The 25,542-nt window shown below is 39.7% G+C and overlaps 1 protein-coding gene across 1 annotated transcript in view; it reads left to right on the top strand.

Moving 5' to 3' along the window:
* The first annotated feature begins 6,963 nt into the window (after positions 1–6,963).
* The window catches only part of atp6v1ba (ATPase, H+ transporting, lysosomal, V1 subunit B, member a), a 43,311-nt gene continuing 24,732 nt past the window's right edge, over positions 6,964–25,542 (top strand). The window contains exon 1 of the mRNA XM_058399388.1: positions 6,964–7,191. Within this exon, the coding sequence (XP_058255371.1) occupies positions 7,086–7,191 (106 nt within the window). The 5' untranslated portion in view covers positions 6,964–7,085. The remainder of the gene's footprint in view (positions 7,192–25,542) is intronic.

Genomic DNA, 25,542 nt, shown 5'->3' with positions numbered 1-25,542 from the left:
CTGATATCTCACTCAGTGTTCCTGGGATAAGGGCAGCACGGTGGCTTAGTGGTTAACACTGTTGAATCACAGCAAGAAGGTGCTGGGTCTGAATCCTGGGTTCGAACAGACAGCAGCCTTTCTGTGTGGAGTTTGCATGTCCTCTCCATGCCGGTTTACTCTGGGCACTCTGGTTTCCTCCCACAATCCAAAAACATGTACATTAGGTTGACTGGTAATTCTAAATTGCCTCTGAGTGTGTATGGTTGTCTGTCTATGTGTGGCCCCATGATGGACTGGTGACCTGTCCAGGGTGTACCCCTGCCCAATGTGTGCTGGGATCTAATCTAATCTAAAAATAAGCGGGTATAGAAAATGGATGGATGTTCCTGGGATAAACTCTGGATTCATCACAACCAAGAAAAAGCAGTCGCTGAGGATAAATAAATGAATGTTCCACATCTGTATGTGTGCTATAAAGACATATTAATTGTTTATATTATAATAATTGCCTAATCTTTATTCATTGTTTACAATATTATCACATTACTGAAATGAAAGAATAATTCAAAATGTTAACGTGTAGTGGTCTTAGAACTAACCCTCTGAATTACTCATTAAACCTCAGACTAATTCACATTTGTTTACATGTTTACAGTCATTACCTTCTCTGCTTTAAAAACCTAATTAGACTTTCTAAAGGGTTTGCTCTTGAATTGTTAATGTGACCTGCTGGGTCATGTTATATTAGCGATGAGAATGACTTCTGGAGATGTATGAGCACAAAGAAAAGCATGTAAATATTCAAAGCATGGCCATGGAAAATACTTGTTTCTGACTGGCTCACAGATGTCCTTTTATTTTTTATTATATCACTTATATCAAGACAGCTGTCTAAAATCTAGTCAACATTAAATCTCCATATTAAATCAACACTTTCATTAATATGGTGGAATGTAACCATGACAACAAACACATGAAAGTTAATGCTGTGTTTTTACCTTGCTATTGCCTGTGAAAAATGAAATGCTAGGGTTTCAATTCATCAAATCTAATATTATGTTTGAAAAGTATGTTAAGTTTAAGTTTGTTAGGTTAATTAGTCAGGTTTTGTAAATTAGCTAATTAAATTATCTGCATAATTATGTTTTGCAAATTAGCTAATAGTGAGTTAAATTGCTAGATTTTGTAAATTAGCTTGTTAAATCAGCTAGATAGTTGTAATTGGAAGGTTGGTTAACCAGATAGACAAATTCCAATTTTGTCCAATTTTGAGTACACTTTGTTAAAATGTGCAGTTAAATATAAATATGTTTGACTTAGTAGTCTGAAGTAGATTTTTGCCACCATACTTTTCACTGACAAAGATTTTCTTTCATTTTTACTTAAGTACAGTTTCTTGGTACTTTGTCCCACCTTTCTTATGAAAGTACCAATGAATTTTAAATCACTAGTTAACTGTTCAGGGATCCTTATAGTAAATTAGAAGATTATACTCTGAAATTTATAATTTACACTAGAATCATACTCCAAAATTTACATTTTACACTAGAATCATACTCCAAAATTTACATTTTATACTAGAATCATACTCCAAAATTTACATTTTACACTAGAATCATACTCCAAAATTTACATTTTATACTAGAATCATACTCCAAAGTTTACATTTTACACTAGAATCATACTCCAAAATTTACATTTTATACTAGAATCATACTCCAAAATTTACATTTTACACTAGAATCATACTCCAAAATTTACATTTTACACTAGAATCATACTCCAAAATGTATATTTTACACTATTTTACACTAGAATCATACTCCAAAATGTATATTTTACATTATTTTACACTAGAATCATACTCCAAAATTTACATTTTACACTAGAATCATACTCCAAAATGTATATTTTACACTATTTTACACTAGAATCATACTCCAAAATGTATATTTTACATTATTTTACACTAGAATCATACTCCAAAATTTACATTTTACACTAGAATCATACTCCAAAATTTACATTTTACACTAGAATCATACTTCAAAACTTACATTTTACACTAGAATCATACTCCAAAATTTACATTTTACACTAGAATCATACTTCAAAACTTACATTTTACACTAGAATCATACTCCAAAATTTACATTTTACACTAGAATCATACTCCAAAATGTATATTTTACACTATTTTACACTAGAATCATACTCCAAAATGTATATTTTACATTATTTTACACTAGAATCATACTCCAAAATTTACATTTTACACTAGAATCATACTCCAAAATTTACATTTTACACTAGAATCATACTCCAAAACGTACATTTTACACTATTTTACACTAGAATCATACTCCAAAATGTATATTTTACACTATTTTACACTAGAATCATACTCCAAAACGTACATTTTACACTAGAATCATACTCCAAAATTTACATTTTACACTAGAATCATACTCCAAAATGTATATTTTACACTATTTTATACTAGAATCATACTCCAAAATGTATGTTTTACACTATTTTACACTAGAATCATACTCCAAAATGAATATTTACACTAGAATCATACTCCAAAATTTACATTTTACACTAGAATCATACTCCGAAATGTATATTTTACACTATTTTACACTAGAATCATACTCCAAAATGTATATTTTACACTATTTTACACTAGAATCATACTCCAAAACGTACATTTTACACTAGAATCATACTCCAAAATTTACATTTTACACTAGAATGATACTCCAAAATTTACATTTTACACTAGAATCATACTCTGAAATTTATATTTTACACTAGAATCATAGTCCAAAATTTACATTTTACACTAGAATCATAGTCCAAAATTTACATTTTACACTAGAATCATACTCTGAAATTTATATTTTACACTAGAATCATAGTCCAAAATTTACATTTTACACTAGAATCATACTCCAAAATGTATATTTTACACTATTTTACACTAGAATCATACTCTGAAACGTACATTTTACACTAGAATCATACTCCAAAATTTACATTTTACACTAGAATCATACTCCAAAACATACATTTTACACTAGAATCATACTCCAAAATGTATATTTTACACTAGAATCATACTCTGAAACTTACATTTTACACTAGAATCATACTCCAAAATGTATATTTTACACTAGAATTATACTCCAAAATGTACATTTTACACTAGAATCATACTCTGAAATTTATATTTTACACTAAAATCTAACTAATCTAAATTGTACATTTTATACTAAAATCATACTTTGAAATTTACATTTTACACTAGAATCATACTACAAAACTTACCAAGTTATATTTTACACTAGAATTATGTGTCAAAATTTTGGTTTTACACTAAAATCGTACTCCAAAACTTACATTTTACACTAGAATCATACTCAATTTTTTTTTTAAATTTTACGTTAGAATCATACTCCAAAACTTACATTTTACACTAGAATCTTACTCTGAAAATGACATTTTACACTATAATCATACTCTGAAAATTACATTTTAAACTAAAGTCATACAAAAACTTATATTTTACACTAAATTCATACTTAACAAATTAGCACCAATGTATTTCCTGAGCATTTTCCTGGAACATGTTTTCAGCTACGCACTATTATAACAGAGATTTTAAGAATCACGATTCAACATCATTTACAACTACAGCCTAGATTTGGGTGTGATCAATTTGTGAGAAATAAAACATTAGCAGTAATGCTATAGATTTAATAAAACTTTAGCTTTATTACTGTAACCTGGAATGCTCATTATTATAGTATTTCTATTATAACTTTTAGATTTTGAATAAATTTATTTCTCTAAAAGTGTCAAAGGTTTCAGAAATGCACTAAATAACAGCTTCTGTCTATTTCTCCTTTTTTCTTCTCTTCCTCATTCATCCACCGGTCTGTTAAGAAAGCATGATCAGATCTTTAATTTGACATCTGTCTTTCTCCTTGCTGCTTGTGCTCTGCCTCAGGCTGTGTGCTGCTAGCTGGGCCATACAGGAGGAAAGCTGATGTATTTTAAACGAGGGCAGCGCTCCGGTGGGTGGAGGCTCTTCACTGGTATTAATCGGCTATTTTTCCCGTTCTGTCTGAAACGTTTGGATTGACTCTCGAGAGACTCAGCGAGCACAGAGACCTGCGAGCAGCACCAGCCGCTACGCTCAGCCACTTCAAACTCTAGTGCTTTTCCTGCCACAATATTTCACTTTGGAGTGTGTGTATGTGTGTGTTTGTACAATGTGTGGGATTGTGTGTGTGTGTGTGTGTGTGCATGTATCTGTGAGAGCAGATGTGTGTACAGTGTGTGGGATTGTGTGTGTGTGTACCTGTGATGGATATGTGTACAGTGTGAAAGCAGATGTGTGTACAGTGTGTGGGATTGTGTGTGTGTTTGAGTGTGTGTCTGTGTGAGTGTGTGTTTGTGTATGTGTGTGTCTATGAAGGCTATGTGTACAGTGTGAGAGCAGATGTGTATACAATGTGTGAGATTGAGTGTGTGTGTGTGTTTGTGTGTGTATGTGTATGTGTATACATACACACACAAATATATATATATATATATATATATATATATATATATATATATATATATATATATATATATATATATATATGTGCACATGTATCTGTGATAGACATGTGTATGTGTACAGTGTGTGTGTGTGTGTAAAGGTCACTTCATCTCTTTACACTGGTTTGTGTGTGTGTATCTGTAAGTGTAGAGTTCCATCACTTCAGTCTTTGAGTGAGTGTGCGTATGAATGTTGTGGTGTGTGCGTGTGTGTGCACACATATCTGTGAGCGTAGATGTGTGTGTACACTGTGTGTAGGTGTAGAGCTATGTGTATAGTGTGTGTGTATTTGTGAGTCCAGAGGTGTGTGTGAGAGAGTGTGTGTGTGTGTGTGTGAGGTGTGCACAGTATGTACATGAATGTGTGAGTCCAGATGTGTGTGTGTTTTTGTGCAGTGTGTACATATATGTGTGAGTGAAGTGTGTAACTCAGTATTTATGTTTAGCAGAAGCACTGTCATTATATTTCATACATGTGTGTGTGTGTGTGTGTGTGTGTGTGTGTGAGATATGTGGGTTTATGGTTTGTATATTGAATGGTATTTGAGGGTGGATTGTGTGCTTGAGTGTGTGAATGTATAAAGCGTGGTGTGCATATTTAGTGTGTATATGCATATTTAAGTGTACTGTGGCACCATACTTGTGTGTGTGTGTGTGTGTGAATATGTGTGTGTGTGTGTGTTTGAGGGGCAAGAGTTTAATCTTCAGAGGCTTTGTAGTGAATTTCTTCTTGCAGAGCGAGACAGAAACACAGGCATTGAGGAAAGAAGTGCTAATGAGTGACTGGAGTGTCATCACTCGCCTCCTCTCTGCGTGCCATTCACACATAAAGTGCTTGTCCAATACCACATTTCACACTCACTTACAGTTTGCACAAAAGTACTTGTTGCTTGGATTACTTCATTTAAAATGCAAATAAAAAAAGACATATATCACCATGTGAATCACACACCTCTCATACTTCCTGCCATGTCTCCTTTTAAGGACTCGGAACTTCAACCAAATTTACCCGGCTGGAAACGGCAGCCATGTAAAACACGGAAAGTCTGCGCAGTAGCAAATTGGTTTGAAGTGTTAACTGCCTGGCTGGTGAAATGTGCTCATACGCTGGATCATGGACTAGATGAGCTCTTGAGCTGGAAGCTTATGGGACCCAAAGCGGATGGGGCAGAAACGTCACGTCATTGAGATCTTTTCGTTGCTCTTTGGTCGCATTCTCGCCAAAGCACTTTGGAGTAGTGTGAAAAATGTGTGCTCTTCATGTGGAAGTGAGAGAAAGAGAGACAACAGGATAGTGAAGCTCAAAACTAGCAGCCTGAGGTAAAATGTCATGTGTGTAACTATTCGTTTTTGGCATCGACCTCAGATTATTTGCTGTTAACCGATCGACAACATCACAGAATGGTAGGAAAAATCGAGCACACACTGTCCTATGAAAGTGTAACGGAGGCCAGCGGTATGTGCTAGGCAGGTAAACCTCACTCCCCTAATCTCAAGAGGCGAACTAGCAACTGACACTAGGGGCTGTAATCTTTAGCCTCCTTGTTAGCACGCCTGCCTTCCATTCTGGAGACCCGGGTTCGAGACCCGCTTGGAGGGGATGACATAAGCAAAAAGCCTTAAGTTTAGTAAGACATGTTAGGTTCTGTTATTACATGCGTTATAGCAGTTATAAACCATCATTCTACCACCAGCCTCTATTCTTTCACTCTTTCGCAGTTAAGATGTCAATGAAAGACTGGTCAAGACTTTCCCATGTATCGCCTGTTACACCCGTACCACCTTCCACAAAGGTTAAATAAACATCTCCTCACTTCTGATATCAAGAAAACATCAAAATTTCATCATACCAACGATTTTCACGTTTCCTTAATCTGTTTAGTATTAAACCGGTGTCTGAGCTGTTACTCTAGAAACTAACATATTACAACAAGCGCACTGATATAAACTTATATCACCTTTATTACAGCTTCAGCTTGAACTACTGTCAGACGCTGCTGCTGTGAAAAAATAAATCATATTCTGACTCAAAGAACTTGAGAGCACTTCCCTATAATAAATCCCATCTACTAATATAAGCTCATGTTCTCACATAAAGAAAAGGTTAGTGTTATAGCTCCTAATGTTTAAGAGAGAAAATGTTGCACTTACTTATATTACCTATTCCTGACATACAGGAATAGTCATAATTCATACTCACATAGTCTGAGTAAAGGCTGAATACAATTTCTCTCAAAATGCTCAATTATTCTCTCTCTCTCTCTCTCTCTCTCTCTCACACACACACACACACACACACACACACACGTACATCTACCTGTTCCGAGAGCGCGCACGACGGCCGTGCGTCATGACGTAAGCGCTACAAGCCACGTGAGCGCGCCCCTTCCGCAGGGTCATATGACAAGTGGCATTAGCTCGCCTGGGTAAAGTATTTGGTGCTTGTGTTCTCGTCAGGCGACGTGTTTTAATTAAACTGCAATTAAAGAATGGCAACCTTAGTCGCAAATCGTCCGGACCTCAACGGGCCAGAAGCTGCAGCCAGACAGCACGCACAAGCCGTGACAAGAAACTACATTTCACAGCCTCGCCTGAGTGAGTACACACTGTGTGTGTGTTTGTGTGTGAGAGTGACCTTTAATTCGAATCTAAATCGACTCTAAATGCAAATGATCAACAATAAACACGGACGATTCGTTTCTGTAGCTCGTCTTTTATTCCACTCCTTTGACCTGCTAGTCAAAAACGACACAAACGCTAGCTAGCATGCTAACACCGAGCTGTCAAGAGTCACTCTCTGTATATTACCGTGCGCGAGACTTTAAAATTCACCGACTGGTTCTCTGGCGAAATAAATAATGTCCGTGTAAATGAGTGTCTTTGTCCTTGAAGCCTAATAAAAGTCTTTGGTGAATGCGCTTTAACATGCTAGTCAGCTAAAAAAAAAAAAAAAAACCCATAAAGCTAGCACGAGCTACGACTTGATTCAACGTAAATTGATCCGTTTCGTCCATAAAGGCCGCGTTCCAATCGGCACTTTTTTATTATGTAGTGCACTCTAGTATCCGTAAGGTTGTATTGTGTACATACCCTATGTAGTGCACTAAAATAGGGCCACTCATGGCGTTTGTATTTCAGCCTGGGTGAATGTGTAAAATCTGCACTGTACCTATTGAGCAATTTGTGCTCCACTGTGCTGTTAGAAAGTATATTTATTAAGTGTACTTTGATACTGAGGGTTTATTTACTTTTTAAATTAATAAAATTGTGATGTTTTATGTTTAATCTTATGTGGAATGGCAGAAATGTTTTGAGGATTGAGATTAAACCTTCCAAGGCAGCTAGAATGAAGGAAAGATGTTATAATGGTGGTGGTGATAATGATAATCCCCTGCATGTGACTATCACGTGACACGAGTCAGCAGGCACATGAGAATAGTATGTCCTGAAAGCCTTTGGCCTGATCCCAAATACTTGTGTGTGTGTGTGTGTTAAATCTGAGCCATGCATTTCATTTTGAATCTAGTTTTTCAGACATGCGCTTCATTCTGGGATCAGTCAGGTCATTTGAAAGTCGGTCAAAAGCTTCACATTATCTATCGAATGGTTTACACAGCCATACACAGTACAACATTTGATATTAAAGATGATAGTTACCAAAAGTCATGTGCCTCTTGTCAAATATCGGTAGTCCTAAAAAAAAATATGCCGCACACCAATAAATATGAGATCAGATACTGATATCAGAACAGATATTTCAATGGTAAACAATAAATAACTCCAGTCAGCATACCTTGGTTTTAAAACTTTTCTTCCAGCAATCACAGTTTACTGACTCTGGGGGGTGGGGCTTCATGAATATGGGCGGGATCATTCAAATGAGGATCCACCTATCCACTAGAGACCCAATATTGGGGAAAAGGTCTAATCTTACCGAATGTTAATGCTAATGTAAGCTCTGTATCTTGGTGTTTAGCGGATAGCATTTACGCTGCGGTTGATTCAGGGTTGGAGCTTCGATTTCAACACCTTCAAGTATTAAAAGTAACAGAAAGCTCCTTTCAGCCTATCAGCTTGTGGTTGTCTGCTCAACTACCAGTTTCTACCCCGTTTACAGAGTGACATCTGAGTGATGGATAGAATTATTATTGTTTAAAACGATACCAGGTTCTGTGATAGTGTTTTTTCTGACATTGAGTATTACCACATACAATGATCAGGCATAACATTATGACCACCTCTCTGATATTGTGTTGGTCCTCCTTTTGCTGCCAAAACAGCCCTGATCCATCCTGCACTGTGTATTCTGACCCCTTTCTATCAGAACCAGCATTAACTTCTTCAGCAATCTGAGCAACAGTAGCCCATCTGTTGGATCGGATCACACGGGCCAGCTTTCACTCCCCACATGCATCAGTGAGCCTTGACCGCCCATGACCCTGTCGCCGGTTCACCACTGTTCCTTCCTTGGACCACTTTTGATAGATACTGACCACTGCAGACCGGGAACACCCCACAAGAGCTGCAGTTTTGGAGATGCTCTGATCCAGTGGTCTAGCCATCACAATTTGGCCCTTCATCAAACTCGCTCAAATCCTTACGCTTGTCCATTTTTCCTGCTTCTAACATCAACTTTGAGGACAAAATGTTCACCTGCTGCCTAATATATCCCACCCACTAACAGGTGTCATGATGAGATCATCAGTCTTAATTTACTTCATCTGTCAGTGTTCATAATGTTATGCCTGATTGGTGTATGGTAGTGTTGTCGGGGATGTAAGTTGATTTGATTTGTAATTTAAATTTAATAAAAACGTAGACCTGTCTTTTTCACCTTTAACGTCATGCTGCTACTTTGACGTTGCGATGTCGCTTCTGTTTGGCAGATTTTTCTCCTTCCTCAGATGCCTCACGTTGCAGAGGGACGTGAAAGTGCAGACCGCACCGAGTGTCGCTTTACAAACTCAGTTTCTGTGTCCTGCTCACAGAAATCTGTTAAGAGTTAAACACACTTTCTTTTTACTTTTACATTTATTTATTTTGTCTCCAGGCTTAAAGAGAAGTTCTGTGTATATGAATCAGATCGGATCAGATGGATCAGTAGTGTCTATGATCTTTAAGTTTGGCTACAACACAAACCTTTTGACGGATGTAGCCCTGATTTATTCACGGTGATCTTAAAATAGCTTCTGTCCGTGTTGGGACAAAGTCGGCAAAGTGGCTAAAAACGTACAAGGAAATCCAGCGATAGTTAAAGCAGTTTAGCTAAAGTTGGTTGAAGATAGTTAGCTATTTTGTAAATCTCTGGAGCAAAAAAAAACAAGCACCTGACTTTTCTCTAATTGTCTTTCTTGAGGAAGCAGACATGGCGATGTTGTGCAACCATGTTGCAAAATACTGGATTTTCATCATTAAACCAAGATGTGTGTTGGGAGATTCGTTCCGACGTTTACATTCATACAGCCACAGTTATATTTTTATTGAAAATGTTTTTTTCACTCTATTACAACACACACACACACACATGATCAGTGTAAGATTGCCGTCTCTGTGTCTTCACTGATCTAAAGCCAGTACTGCTTTGGAATAATTTTAGAGAAGTGGAACTTCACTGTTCACAAGGTTGCATCCCAAATCGTATACTCGTGCACTATTCTACTCCATTGTGTAATTATAGATAGTGTGAGTAGTGTTCAGACTGAAAACTCAAGAGTCGTGTAGAAGTACGTGGATGAGGGGTTCATTCAACTGAACAAACCAAGTCTGGAATGTTCATGCAGTCAGAAGGGGCGGGGCTACCAGGCGCTGATTTCAAGATGGCCGACGACATTTTGGGAAATTTTAAGAGTGGGAAACGACTTTGCTGCTACCTATCTTAAATTAATATAATAAATAGTATATGTGTATAGTATGTCATCTGGGACGCAGCTACAGAGTTGAGCAGCCGTGTCGATTCGACGTCACTCTGTAAACTGGGAAGGAACCGGTATTTGAGAAGACTACCTCAAGACGCCCTGTTGTTTTTAGTGGCTCCGACACAACTACACAACTTCACCGCAAAGGCGGCTTAACAGCTTCAGGCTTTTTGTGGAAAATCTAAATATTACCAATGAAACAGTGGCTTATTATTATTATTATTACTATACACATAGTCATGAAGCTACATTTTCAGCTGTAGTCTTTGTATTGAGATTAAAGCTGTTATAATGGCTTAATTTTAATTCTTCTGATATTTCCTCACTTGATCAGTTCATTTGGTTTATGGCTCAAATGACTTCACACCCTGCCTTCTTGTTTTGCCCTTGTGTATTTTCGATGCTATTCACCATCTGACTCATTAATTTCAACCTCAAGCATGCTTTCTCTCAGACACCAAGGTGTGTTTTATTTCTTTCCTTCTTCCTTTCTTTCTTTCTTTTTTTAAGCATGCCAAAAAATAGCAGCTTTGGGCTAAAAGCCTCTTAGCACTCTTAGCAAACCGTGAAAGAAATGACTTAATGGAAGAACTGAGTCCGAAAGCCAAAGCGGAAAGAGAGAAAGAAACCGTATAGAGACACACCAGCCCACGCCCGCTCAAGATGCCCACCCCCTCTCGGCCAAAAAAAAAAAAAAATAGAAAGACCGAAATAGCCGCTCTAATGTAGGCACGCTAGCCAGCGGTTCCATTTTTCTTCATCATCGCCGAGCCGCAGCTGAGTGCACACTGATAGCAGCCTGGGCTTGAAGGCGATGATGAATGATGGGCATGCAAACATGTCATGATGTGAGACAGAGAAACCAAAACCGTCGCTGCTTAGACACGGGAATTTCAGGCAACGTACACTTTTTCGACGTGGAATTGTTCCAAGAGATAAAATAATCACGCATACGTGATACCAAAGATCTGTCATTATGATTTTCTCAAACTAGGATTTATTACGAGTAAAAGCTACAGAAAGTCCTATTTTCTGCCACATCAGAACCGTGTGGGTGTATCATATCATGTACTGAGTGACAGCGACGTCTCCGTGGCACGAAGGAAAGAAGAGTGGTGCTGTCACAGAACTTTCGTTTTCTCTTTCGCTTGAGACCTTGCGTCGTGTTTTGGTGTGTTTTTCCTAAGTATGTAACATTACTGAGAAAGAAACCTGTGGCCTTAACAGAGTAACCTGCATTGAGGATTGCCACGGTATAAACATTTCACAAACTCTCCGATCTCGGAAGCCGTGATATTTTGAAGCTTGTTTGAGTTTGTCGGAAATACAGAGCGGAGAAACAGCAGTGCAAGTCTGAGAGGAAGTCACTCATTCACGCTCATGTGCAGCACATCCCATCAGTCAGCTTTTAGGGAATTGGTGCTAAGTCTATAATGAACTCAGAAACGACACTGACCTGTTAGTTCCTGTTGTATTTAGTTACATTTACATTATCTACTGTCCCAAATGAGGATGAGGTTTCCTTCTGAGCCTGGTTCCTCTCAAGGTTTCTTCCTCATATCATCTCAGGGAGCTTTTCCTTGCCTCCGTCACCTCAGGCTTCTCATTAGGGATGAAATAGTAACTTTAGAAACTTTTTTCTCGAGGTTTCTATACTTTTGTAAAGCATCGTTAAAAGCGCTGTACAGATAAATTGAATTGAATTATCATTTTATAATAGCTCAAGTCTTTCACATTTTCTCATTTTCCTCTAAACAAAAAATAATCTTGACACAGTGAGATTTAGGGATGATCTCTCTTCAGTGAAAGATGGAGTAATATTTGTCACATATGCATTACCGCATATCCCATCCTTGGTGGTTGGGGTCAGAGCACAGGGTCAGATATGATGCAGAGCCCCTGGAGCAGGGTGGGTTGAGGGTCTTGCTCTCAAGGGTGGCAGCTTGCTGGTGCTGGGGCTTGAACCCTGATCTTTCAGTCAACGCCCCAGAGCCTTAACCACTTGAGCTACCACCACCCTGAGTAGCATGTAGTAGCATGGTGTGTGTTTCTCTTACAAACCCAAATAACTGATCACTAAGAGATTCTGCTCCAGTCATGTGGTGTGAAAGGGTCAGCGAATCTCAGACTTTTGAACACACAGACTATGTCTGGATTTGAATCAGAAGTGGACGTGGCCTAAATTGGAATATTTAAAAAAAAAATTTTATTTATTAATATAAACCAAGCTTGAATGCCACCAGAAACCACTGCCTCACCCCCACATCCCTAGAAATTCCCACACTGTTGGACAGCTTTCACACACCATGCTATGACAGTTCCTTAAACTCACCTACATCACTTCTGTTATGTGCAGACTTTTTAATTTATTCCCTCTCACCTAGTTGTTTGTTTTTGTTTAATCCTGCCTACACTAGTAACCTAGCCACAGTTGACCTGACCGGGCAGTTACTAATGATGACCGAACGTTGTAAATGCATCACGCAGAACCGCACTTTAATGCTATTGCTCCTTAGTCGAATCTCCAACTTCGTCACATTTCAGATCTGGATCTCGGTGTAGACCGACGTGAGTGATGGTGTTAGTAAACTTGCAGCGTTCTGAAGCGGGACCTCGATCACTTCCTGTTTCAAGGTGTTTTGTCCTCATCCTGATGTTTTTCCCCCCGAAGCTTCATTTTCATTAAATTCCCCAACCCGAGCCTTTTCGGCGGTGTGATGAGATGATCCGTTCTCTCACTCGTGCCAAGTCAGATGTCTGCCTCTCTGAAAAGAGACAAACAAATAAAGTGAACACAATACTCATCTGTCTTTTGATAGCTAAAGCCATCTTTTTTTTTTTTTTTTTTTTTTTATCTTAATCATGTCATTTGCAACAAAGGCAATTAACCCAGACTGTCTCTGCTCTTTGTTTTAGCTTTGAATAGACTTCTAAATGAAATGAAAAGACATTCAGTACGGTAATGGTATTTCTGTGAAGAAACAATTACCCATAATGACACAGTTATAAACAAATCTTTCAGATGTCACAGCCCACTTTATTTTGCCCACAGTTTCCTGTTTCTAATCCTTTTGTCCGCTTGTAATTAATCAATTGTCACCACGGTGAAAGAGAAAGCCCCCGGTGGGCGTTTGACTTCGTCTTGCCATCAAAGAACATGAAATGAATTGAAAGAAGAGTATAGAATAGTTGACTTTCAAAAATAGTATCCGAGTCTCTAAATTATGTACCACTTAGACTAAGGGGGGAAAAACAAGCCCATTATTTTAAGCACAAAGCACTGTGACACACGAGTCTTTTTCTGCATTCAAGGTTCTTGACTTGAAACATTATTTTTGTAAGCAAAGTTTTCATAGTTATTTAATAATTCGTGTTCATACAGCGCCGAACCACAGTATTCCCCTCGAGGCGCTCGGCTTGGATGTATATGTATAGGTGGTAAAGTAAAGCCTGCCTCAATAAACACGGTAAAGCGATATCATTCCAGTGATACGTGATTGGTCGGATGGTGACGAGCAGCAGGTGCACTAGCGAGAACACGCTTTTACACTGTTATTAGCGACGTGTAGGGGCGCACGGTTCAGGCACATGGATTGTTCTTATCGTTATCGTGATTTGGTGAACCTATCGCAGAGGGTTTATTCCTAATCATAAGGTTAAAGTGGGAAATATTATAATAGGGTTTGACCATCAAGCTAAAACACACAATAGAGCTTTTCAGACTGAGCGTAACCCCTGGGTAAGCGTTATTCTAAACCCCGCTTTTAACCCCGGGTAGAGGAACGGTTCACACTTGTAATCTAGAAGCAGCGTTATAGCACAGCTTTTTACCCAGTGTTGTGAAACTCTGTTCTAAGGCAAGATTAGCATCAGAGTGCTACATTTTGGTGCCAGACCTGTACAGTGTGAAATGATGCGCTGTTAGAATAGAGGAGAGGAGAGATGGTGCAGAAAGGGAGAGGTGAGAAGGAGAGGAGATGGGATTAGAGAGAGAGCAGAAATAGAAGGAGGAGGGATGGGGAGATGATGGAGATGGAGCAGAGAAGGAGAGGAGATGGGATTAGAGAGAAAGTGGAAAGATGGAGCAGAAATAGGAGGAGGAGGGATGTGGAGAGGGGAGATGATGGAGATGAACGAGAGAGGAGAGATGGAGCAGAGAAAGGGAGAGGAGAGATGGAGCAGTGGAAGAAACAGGTGGAAATGAAGGGAGAGATTGAACAGAGAGATGGGTGAGATGTAGCAGAAACGGAATGAGGAGGGATGGAGCAGAAACGGAATGAGGAGGGATGGAGCAGAAACGGAATGAGGAGGGATGGAGCAGAAACGGAATGAGGAGGGATGGAGCAGAAACGGAATGAGGAGGGATGGAGCAGAAACGGAATGAGGAGGGATGGAGCAGAAACGGAATGAGGAGGGATGGAGCAGAAACGGAATGAGGAGGGATGAGGGAGAGGAGAGATGGAGCAGAGAGAGGGAGAGAGGAGAGGTGGAGCAGAGAAAGGTAGAGGAGAGGTGGAGCAGAGAAGGAGAAAGGTGGAGAAGAGAGAGAGGGGAGAGATGGAGCAGAACGAGAGGAAAAGAGGTGGAGCAATAAAACGGGGAGAGAAGGAGCAGAAAGAGAAGGGGGAGAAGGAGAGGAAAGAGGAGCGACGGAGCAGAGGAAGGGAGCACGGAGAGGAGAGATGGAGCAGAGGAAGGGAGAGGAGAGATGGAGCAGAGGAAGGGAGAGGAGAGACGGAGCAGAGGAAGGGAGCACGGAGAGGAGAGATGGAGCAGAGGAAGGGAGAGGAGAGATGGAGCAGAGGAAGGGAGAGGAGAGATGGAGCAGAGGATGGGAGCACTGATGGGAGAGATGGAGCAGAGGAAGGGAGAGGAGAGATGGAGCAGAGGAAGGGAGAGGAGAGATGGAGCAGAGGAAGGGAGAGGAGAGATGGAGCAGAGGATGGGAGAGGAGAGATGGAGCAGAGGAAGGGAGAGGAGAGATGGAGCAGAGGAAGGGAGAGGAGAGATGGAGCAGAGGAAGGGAGAGGAGAGATGGAGCAGAGGATGGGAGAGGAGAGATGGAGCAGAGGAAGGGAGAGGAGAGATGGAGCAGAGGATGGGAGAGGAGAGATGGAGCAGAGGATGGGAGAGGAGAGATGGAGCAGAGGATGGGAGAGGAGAGATGGAGCAGAGGATGGGAGAGGAGAGATGGAGCAGAGGATGGGAGAGGAGAGATGGAGCAGAGGATGGGAGAGGAGAGATGGAGCAGAGGATGGGAGAGGAGAGATGGAGCAGAGGATGGGAGAGGAGAGATGGAGCAGAGGATGGGAGAGGAGAGATGGAGCAGAGGATGGGAGAGGAGAGATGGAGCAGAGGAAGGGAGCACTAATAGGAGAGATGGAGCAGAATAAGATGGTGAAAGAGGAGAGAGATGATCAGATGTTCCACAGCATTAGAGTAAACTATAAACCATTAATTGTTTAATGTTCTGTTCATTAATAAAGTAATGATGGAGGTGTAAGGGGAATATCACACTCCATGCTGATCTGGTACAACACAAAGCAGAATATTTCTGCCCATCACACTGCCCTAGCCTGGATCATCTTCATCAGTCAGTGATGTGTGAACATGCTCTAGGGCTGAGTTCCAAATGACCTCCAGTTTGCTGCTTATGCAGTCTGAGTAGTGTATTATATAAGGGCTCTGGTACATCCTGTGGAGCTCACTACATGAACTGCTCTCCACCTGAGATTCAGGAGCAGAACAACAAAGCTGTACGATCCTGTCTTAACGTCCAGCAACAAGATAATCTAATAACAAGTCCACTCGTGTGTTATCTTGTCTCATATCGTCAGTGGGATCTTCAACTTTACTGCATGTTGAGTTTTTATCCAGATCACGCGTCATAATTCAGCTACTCAAAGGCTGACTAGTTACCTGAGTAAACCGTGTTAACTAGTGATGGTGACTGGGAGCAGAAACGAGTGGACTGAAATCACCTTGATGATGGAAGCAAAGATTCCAGAGAATTCTGGACCTGGTCATAGCATTAAACCATATTAACAGAGAATCTAACGCTAGCTAGCGTACTGTTGCGCTATAGCTAGCAAGTGTTAAGCTTCTTATACTTTCACAAAATTGTTTGATAGCTGTACTCACGTCTCACACACGTGAACTGAAGAGGGTTTTGGATGAACGCGTGTCGTGATGAAACGTCTCGGCCCAAATCTGCGTCATTTTGACACAAATTCTTTTGAATATCAGAGTTTGCTTGATTTTACGTTCATTTCTGCGCTAGCCGAATCCTGAAGGGACTCCTTTAATGTTTCTCTCTGTTTTCTCTCTTTTCTGTCTGTCTGTCCGTCTCTCTCTCTCTTGCTCGCTCGCTCACCCGCTCTCATATCTGTTTTCTCTCTTTTTCTGTCTGTCTGCCTCTCTCACTCTCTCGCGCTCTCTCCTCTCCCTCTTTCTTTGTTGTTTTCTCTCTTTTTCTGTCTGCCTCTCTCTCTCTCTCTCTCTCTCTCTGTCTCTGTCTGTCTGCCTGTCTTTCTCACTCTCTCATCTTTTCTCTCTCTCTCTGCTTTGTCTCTTTTTCTGTCTCTGTCTCTCTCTCTCTCTCTCTCTCTTCCTCTCTGTTTTCTCTCTTTTTCTGTCCATATGCCTCTCTCTTCCTCTGTTTTCTCTCTTTTCTGCCTGCCTGCCTTTTCTCTCTCTCTCTCTTGCTCTCTCTCTCTCCCTCTTTCTTTGTTGTTTTCTCTCTTTTTCTGTCTGCCTGCCTGTCTGCCTGTCTCACTCTCATCTCTCTCTCTCTCTCTCTCTCTCCATCTCTCTTTTCTCTCTTTCTGTCCATCTGCCTCTCTCTTCCTCTGTTTTCTCTCTCTTCCTTCCTTCCTTCCTTCCATACATTTAGCCTGATATGATAATACTCATTATAATAATAATGATTAAACCTGTAACTCCTCCATCAAATAAACTACATATTAAAGGGGTTTTTTTCCCCCAGTGTGGAAATGCTTTTTCAGACTTCATTTAAATCCCCGAAGAGAGGCACCCGGGTTAAGCAGTTCCCCATCAGTCTACTTCCTGCCAAACCCAAGCAACACATTTCACCCTCCTACCTCGACATCACACACACACACCACAAGTCCTCTGATTACGTGCGGTCCAATCAGCGCGAGTGTGTGGGGAGTCGTCACTCGGCAGACGCTACCTGTAGGGTCAAGAGCGTTCCCTCTTTGATGGGGACTTATCACTCTTGAGGACTTTGTTAGAACAGCTACTATTATAAAACTGTGTGTGTGTTTGTAAAGGCTTTGCCTGTATTGATTCATTGTTTAATGATTGATAATTTAAAGGAACAGTTCGAGAAGCTTGGCTGATACATCTGGATGGTTCCTTAGCACACTTAGCAAACAGTAGTATAACTGAAATCCTCATCAGAAATGTGATCACACACACAAATGTAATGAGTGTGTCGGACCTAAAAGTGACTTTCCTTTTGTTACCGTAATAACCAGATGGACGAATGAGATCCTTAAATCAGTAAAGCGACCGTATCCTCGTACCATTGCTGTTTTCTCAGTTCCCATCTGGACTTTTTTTCCCCCCTCTCGACACTGCCGAAGGTCACGGCGTTTTATCCTCGTTTGTATTTCTTTATACTACAAAATGATTAGTGCAGACTGGAGACATCAGAGTGTGTACCCATGAAAGACTCGAAAATATTCCAATCTTTCCGATGCTCTTGAAATTTTTTTAATTTTTTTTAATTTTGTGGCTCATTTTTGTCCGATTCTTGTACTCTGAAATCAAAGCCCCGAGCTCTTGAGCTGTCAGCGCCATAATTGGATTCTCTGTGTTAGCATTGAATCCGGAGTGAATACCATCGCGGTCTCCTGCGAGTTTCGATTCACAGCCTTTCATGCGTCCGTCCTTTTGCTTGTCCACCGTTCCTCTCTTTTTTTTATTTTTTTTCCTTTTTTTTTATTTTTTTTTATTTTTTATCGAGTCTCATTTCACGGTTTTTCACACATTATAATGTCGGCGGCTTCTAAATACGATTGAATCACAGCACAATTAGGTTTTCTTAACAGAATAGCCTGTGCAATTATGAAAGCTGGGAAAAAAAAAATAATAATAATTGATTATTTTGGCGGAAACGTGTTAATGTGTCTTTAGTCGAAAGCATGAAATGGACATTTTGCAGCTTTTGAAAATCCCTTCATTTGCATGCTGCAGATACTGAAGCCACACATGGCGCTAGGTTTGGAAGAATAGCAGCCTGATTCATTTAACATCTTCACTGTTCATCCCGTTCATGTTTCCTTTAGCCGGCCGTCTGAGTCGTGACGATTATCGCAGCCGTAATGTTTGCCGTGTAATTTTCTACTACTTTCACATTCTTTTTTTTTTTTTTTTTGCTTTGTAAAAATGTCGTTGTTATCCAAAATTTGGCTTGTTGGAGATTTATCTCGCAAATATTTTAACTCTGAAACAAACCTGTATTGCCTTTTATGTTCAGGGATTTTTAACCAAATAAAAAGACCAAGTCAACTTACCAATTTCCAGTCCAAACATTTTCATTCATTTTATTCTATTTATTATTATCGCTATATAGCTATAATGTCTCTGTGATGTCCAACACAGACGAGACGTAAAGCTCAGACGCCTCTTTCTCACTCTGAAACTGAACTTGTGTCTGAAAAGTTTGTTTTTATTAATGGCCTGTATTTGTTTTTCCATTTCATTCTGAATGCTCACAGGATTGTTGAAAGCAGATTAAGAAGCTTAAAACGGACCACTGTGAAGATTAAAGAAGGAACGTCTCCCCCCCCCACCCCCACCCCCCAAGCAGATTGTGAAGAGTTGCCCCACTCTTCCTCAACACCGTGGTCTACAACTAAACCCGCTTTCTTTCAGCGATCCGCTCTTGTGTCTTGTTGTTGTTGTTTTCCCCCAGTGTGTACGTCTGTTAAACCGTCTAGCAGGTGTCGATTGTATAATCCGTGTTTTCCTGTTTGTTGATAGTTTCATAGACGTCCTTCTGATCCCAAACCCGAGGGCAATTAGCGCGCCCTTTACACGCCGTCTTGTGGAGAGCCAGTGTGTTGGTGGGGCTAAAAAGAAACCCGAGAAGAGACGCGTGAATGCAGGCGGACCCATCACTGTTACCACTGCTATTGTGCTATTAATTCAGAGCATCGGGGGTGAGGATGCACCCAAGACCGGAGGGGAAGAGGGGGAAATAAAAACCCCAGCCGTTCCTCCCGCGCTCCTGTGCTCCTCTCTTTCAGAGCAGAATGTGTTGGAATGCTCTCTGCCTCTTTTCACTGGCCCCGCTGAATGGAGTTCTTTTTTTTAGTATTTCACACCGAGGTGTCCTCCGGGGCGTGAGGTCAGGCTAGCAAAACAGCTCCTAGGGCTGGATTAGCACCAATTAACGTCTTAGCGCACAATGGTGCCTGGCAGGCCTGGCTCTGACCCGCGCAACTGTTGGGTGCCCAGCCCTCGGACCGTGCCACTCCAGCTCAAGTGTCCCGCGAGGGGCGGGCAAAGTTTTTCAAACTTAATGGGAAATGTTGCTACTTCACACCATGTGAATGTATAGCCATTTTTTTGTGATCTTTATTTTGCGAGGCCCTCTTCACCAGCCTCTGGACGCTCTCTCAGGGAAAGAGTGGCATGGGATTGGCTCGTATTACCGAGGTGTGGAGTTTCTCACTTCTGTTACATGTGTAGAGGGAAAAGTCTTTTATTTAGTTGTGTAGTGATCGTTTCTACACGGTCCAGACCGTAGATTTCATATCCAAGACCCATTGAGGTGCACTTATAGGTTTTCTCTCTTCTCTCTCTCTCTCTCTCTCTCTCTCTCACACACACACACACACACACTCACAGACAGACACTTAGACAGGCAGACACACTCCCTCACATACACACACACACACTCACACACTCACAGACAGACACTTAGACAGACAGACACACTCCCTCACATACATACAGACACACACACACACACACACCCAGGCAAACAATCACAGACAGACACACTCTCAGTTGCATACACACACAGACACACAAAAACACCTATATATTTATATTTACATACAGGCAGATGCTCAGACAAACGCAGACAGACAGAGACACGTGCTGAGACAGACACGTATACATACACACACAAATGCTCAGACAGACACACAGATGCACAAACATAAATGCTAAGACACACAAAGACACAGACATAGATGCTCAGACAGACATGTACACATACACAAACACACACATATACACAGACACACACACACACAGATGCTCAGACAGACATATACACACACAGACCCCCACACAGACAGACACATACACACAGAACTCGTAGGACTCTTAGCCCTAGTTCCATTGCTGTATTTTCAGCTGTAATGATCTAACACCAGTCCTCAGTACTGTCGGGAAAAAAAAAAGTCTTCTTGTGTTGTAAGATTTCTGAAAGCATTTTATATTTTTTTCTTCCATTAGCAGTGTGTGTTGTGTTTGGAGAGGTGGATGTTTAAGAGGTTGATGCACAATTATATAGTGGCAATTTTCCTACATCATAATTATGATCACATCTTGGTAAATAGCCATATGAATCTCTTTTGAAACATATGGACAATTTGTAGGGTAAGTGTAGCTATTAAGTCCATTTTATAAACACATCCGTGGAAAGCACACACACGCCGCAATTTGTCAGGCGCTCGCTCCGAGGGAGGCGTAACGGCAACAAAACAAACGTCTTGGAAAATGTTGGAATGTCCTGAAAATGTGTATTTTGGTGCATTTGTAAAAAGGGCATTATGTGATGGCGGGCGTGATTAGACCAGTGTTTTCAGTCGGAGTGATAAAGATAATTACGTGGCTAATCTTTTATTTAAAGCAGAATGCGTTTCAGATTCAGGCGGCGAACCGCTTCGACACAAGGCTTTCGTCTAGTTTTAGTTTGCAGCGTGTTGTGTAGAGGATTTCGATCTCTGCACATTAATGTAGACTAACTGCAAGTGTGTCACTGGGACTTTGTGTGTTTAAGACTGCTCTGTCTTATGGTTTAAGCTTCAAATGCATAGTGTGTGTGTTTGGGGGTTTTCTTGTCACTGTTTAGGCTGAATTTCACCTTTACAGTCTTTAACAGACCCTAAAAGTCTTAAATCAATATCATTTGATCCTGAATGAAAGCTTTAGACTCTGAAGAGGTGTGTGTTCTACGTCTAGGCTTTTATACGAAGACCAGGAGGAAGTCGATTCACAGCTCAAACCCTGAATCGTGAATCATCTTCGTCTTCAGTGTCTGTGTTTGAAGTAAAGAGTCTGCTGTGCTACAGTAAAGCGAGCTGTTATTTTCCACACATGTACACACACACACACACACACACACACACAACGTTAGCATGACCCTGAGACAAACGTGTTTATGAGGGACAGCAGAGTGAGGAGGATGCAGAAAGCATAGTGTAACACATACAGCAGTGTTATTTTATTCTAGAGCTTCAGATCTGTTGGTTCTTTCCATAGATTGATGCACTATATTGGCAAAAGTTTTGGGACAGCCATCTGAATCTTTGAATTCAGGGGTTGGACTCCGCCCCTTAGTTCCAGTGAAAGGAACTCTTAATGCTTCATATCAAGACATTTTGGGCAATTTCATGCTCCCAACTTTGTGGGAACAGTTTGGCAATGACCCCTTCCTGTTCCAACATGACTGCACACCAGTGCACAAAGCAAGGTCCATAAAGACATGGATGAGTGAGATTGATGTGGAGGAACTTGACTGACCTGCACAGAGTCCTGACCTCAACCTGATGGAACACCTTTGAGATGAATTATAGCGGAGACTGTGAGCCAGACCTTCTCATCCAACATCAGTGCCTGACCTCACAAATGCGCTTCTAGAGGAATGGTCAAAATATTTCCATGAACACACTCCTAAACCTTGTGGAAAGCCTGTTGAAGCTGTTATAGCTGCAGTTCTGCTGTTAATGATACTAACCATCATTGCTGTATCTCTTATTTCCCAACTAGCATTAAATTTCTCCCCACACAGACTGTGTGCTTGTATCACAAGAGCAGCAATTACATGAACAACCTTGGTATGGAAATCACACAAAGTATTTCTTAATATAGGCATTTTAAAATACATGATTTAACTAACAGATTATATAATAATTATATAATAGTTAATAGTTTTTTTTTCTGGCCAGAGATGCATGATTTTGCTGACTTGTTTTATTATTTATTTTATTTTATTTATTTATTTATTTATTTATTTGCAATGCAAAGTTGTTTGCAGAGTTTTTTGGTACTTTTTTTGAAATGGCTTTTAATCAGCTCGGGTTATGAGTTAATACACTTTTGTTTTGCTTTAGAATAAAAGTCATTTTCTAATGTTTTATTTTTTACTTTCTCTTTCATTTCCCTTTAAAAACATTCAGTTAGCATTTTTCTAACCTATATAGTATATGTAAGTGTGCACAAAAAATCTTTCTGCTTTTCTTCCTCCTCGCTGGCCTAGGTTACTAATTGGGCATAACATGCAGGTGTGTGTGTGTGTGTGTGTGTGTGTGTGTGTGTGTGTGTGTGTGGGGCAGTGTGATTGTGCTCTGGCTGGTTATTCAGGCTAATTAGAGGCAGTACTGCTGCTCCCCGTCAGGCGATGTACGCTTGTTTCCTCCAGCCTTTGATATCAGGATGCAGCCTGACGCCCCCAAACAAAGCCCAACACATTGATGCATGTACACACACACACACACACACACACACACAGAGGCACACATTCATCTCATCCAAAACCTGACACATCCTATCTTAATGGTTGACCTAAAATAAGTCTGAGTTGACCTTTGCTCATCCCTTCACCCTCCCCACACACACACACACACACACACAGGTATTAGAAGAGAGAGAGAGAGAAACAACACATTGGCTCCAGTGTCAGAGCCAGTAATGTTTTCCCAGAACGAGTGAAAAGCAAAATGAGGACCGCACCCGCTTCTCCTCTGCAGCTATTGTCAGACCTCCTGCTGCTAATGATGGCCCACCCGGAATACACACCTGCCTGTGTGTGTGTGTGTGTGTGTGTGTGTGTGTGTTTTGCAGTTCACAAGCGAGCTGTTCAGTTTTTCTTGACTTGTTTTGTGAACACTAATGGAGACGTCCCTAAACACTTCGTGCAAAAACGAACCAATTCACCTAAAGTTCACTTCGAGCCGATTTCACAAACCTCCTGTGAAAAAATATCCACTTTAATTCTATCCACCCATTTTCATATATACGACGTGTAACGACATCCTTGAATTTTCACGATACACATGAATCTTAAACTTGGCCAAACTTGGTCTGTTGGGAAAAAGAAGTTGTTGATCTGTGAAAGCAAAGTTAAAATCTTTCATTCATGGAGCAGTTAAAACTTGTCCTTTTTTTTTGTGGCTTAGTAAGAAAATACAAGGTTGAGTGCGATGAAAAGGTTTAAAAGTGTGATTTTACCGAACCGGAGAGCGTGTCGAAAATCAGTAGGGTTTTGTGAAGCCTGGTAATGATAAAAAAGGTAAAATAAACCTTTTTATTTGACTCGTATATATTAATTAAGGAAAATGTTGCACAGCTTCCTGGTATTAAATATTTTTCACATTAATATGAATAAAGATTGAGGCTGGGAAATGACCTGTGTTAGAAACCCTAACCGTACATTAGCTGTATATTAGAGCAAAGAGGAATAGGTAATATCACACTTAATGTTGTACCCTATGTAGTGAGCCTATCTAGTGAATGTGGGGATTAAATTCAAAATAAAGGTGAGGTCTCTGATTATTTAAGTCATTTAAAATCAGCCAAAATATCAGATACGGCTTACAGCTGTGACAGTTTATATATTTTAAAAAATTTAAGGAGAAAAAATATAAATGTTGTTTAAAAAATAAATAAATAAATAAATTTTCATTTTTTTTTTAAATAAAAAAGTTGAAATTTGTAACAAAAATTTTTATGGAGAAAAATATAAATGTAAAATAAATAAATAAAAGGTGAAATATTAAATATATATTTTGTATGGAGAAAAAATATAAATGTAAAAAATAAATAAAATAAAGGTGAAAATTGTAACAAAAAAAATTTGTTATGGAGAAAAAATATGAATTTAAAAAAATAAAATAAAAGGTGAAAAATTAAAAAATATATATATAAAACAAAAAAAAAACTAATAATAAAAAAAACCATATCCAATCTGCTGCTTTCAGTTAATTTGTTCTTAATATCATTTTTAACTCGCAGCTTTTCAGCTGATGAAAAATGATGTACACTGTAGGATATACACCATAACTTGTATTAGCTGTATATTAGTGCACAAAGGAATAGGCAACATCATCACACTTCATGTTGTACCCTATGTAGTGAGCCTATCTAGTGAAGAGGTTTAGTTTGAAAGGTTTAAATTAGAAAAATGTGAGGTCTGTGATTTACTTAAGTTATTTAAAATCAGGCAAAAATATCAGACGGCTTATAGGTGTGACAGCTTATATTTAAAAAAAAAAATTAAAGAGAAAAATATAAATGTTTTAAAAAAACAAAATAAATAAAAAAGGTGAAAGAGAAAAGTATATAAATGTTGTAAAAAAGTAAAATAAAGAAAAAAAGGGGGAAAATTGTAAAAACAAAAAAAACAACAATTAATTAATTTTCACTTTTTTTTTTTTTAACAACATTTATATTTTTTCTCCTTAAACATTTTTAAAAAAAATATAAAACGTGATGGTCAAATCGGGAAAATGAAAACGTTAAAGTCGACATCAGCTTTATTTAGTTCCCATTTTTCCTCCTGCAAAAAAAGGAAGATAAAAGTACAAGCATTGTTTTGTCTAATCCTATCCTCCATCTAGATAAATGTGCTCAGAGACGTTATGAAGAATAAAAAACAAGCATTAGCAGAAAATGTGCCTGACTAGTCCACATAGTCCCTGCTGTTGCTCATGGGAATGCTGGACAGTGTACCTACCTCACTCAAGTGTGAATATCAAGTCCAGACATG

This window comes from Hemibagrus wyckioides, linkage group LG09 (genome assembly GCF_019097595.1).
Source record: "Hemibagrus wyckioides isolate EC202008001 linkage group LG09, SWU_Hwy_1.0, whole genome shotgun sequence".
NCBI classification, from domain to species: Eukaryota; Metazoa; Chordata; class Actinopteri; order Siluriformes; family Bagridae; genus Hemibagrus; species Hemibagrus wyckioides.
Note: the sequence above shows the minus strand (reverse complement) of the source record. Positions and strands in the feature narration are given on the sequence as shown.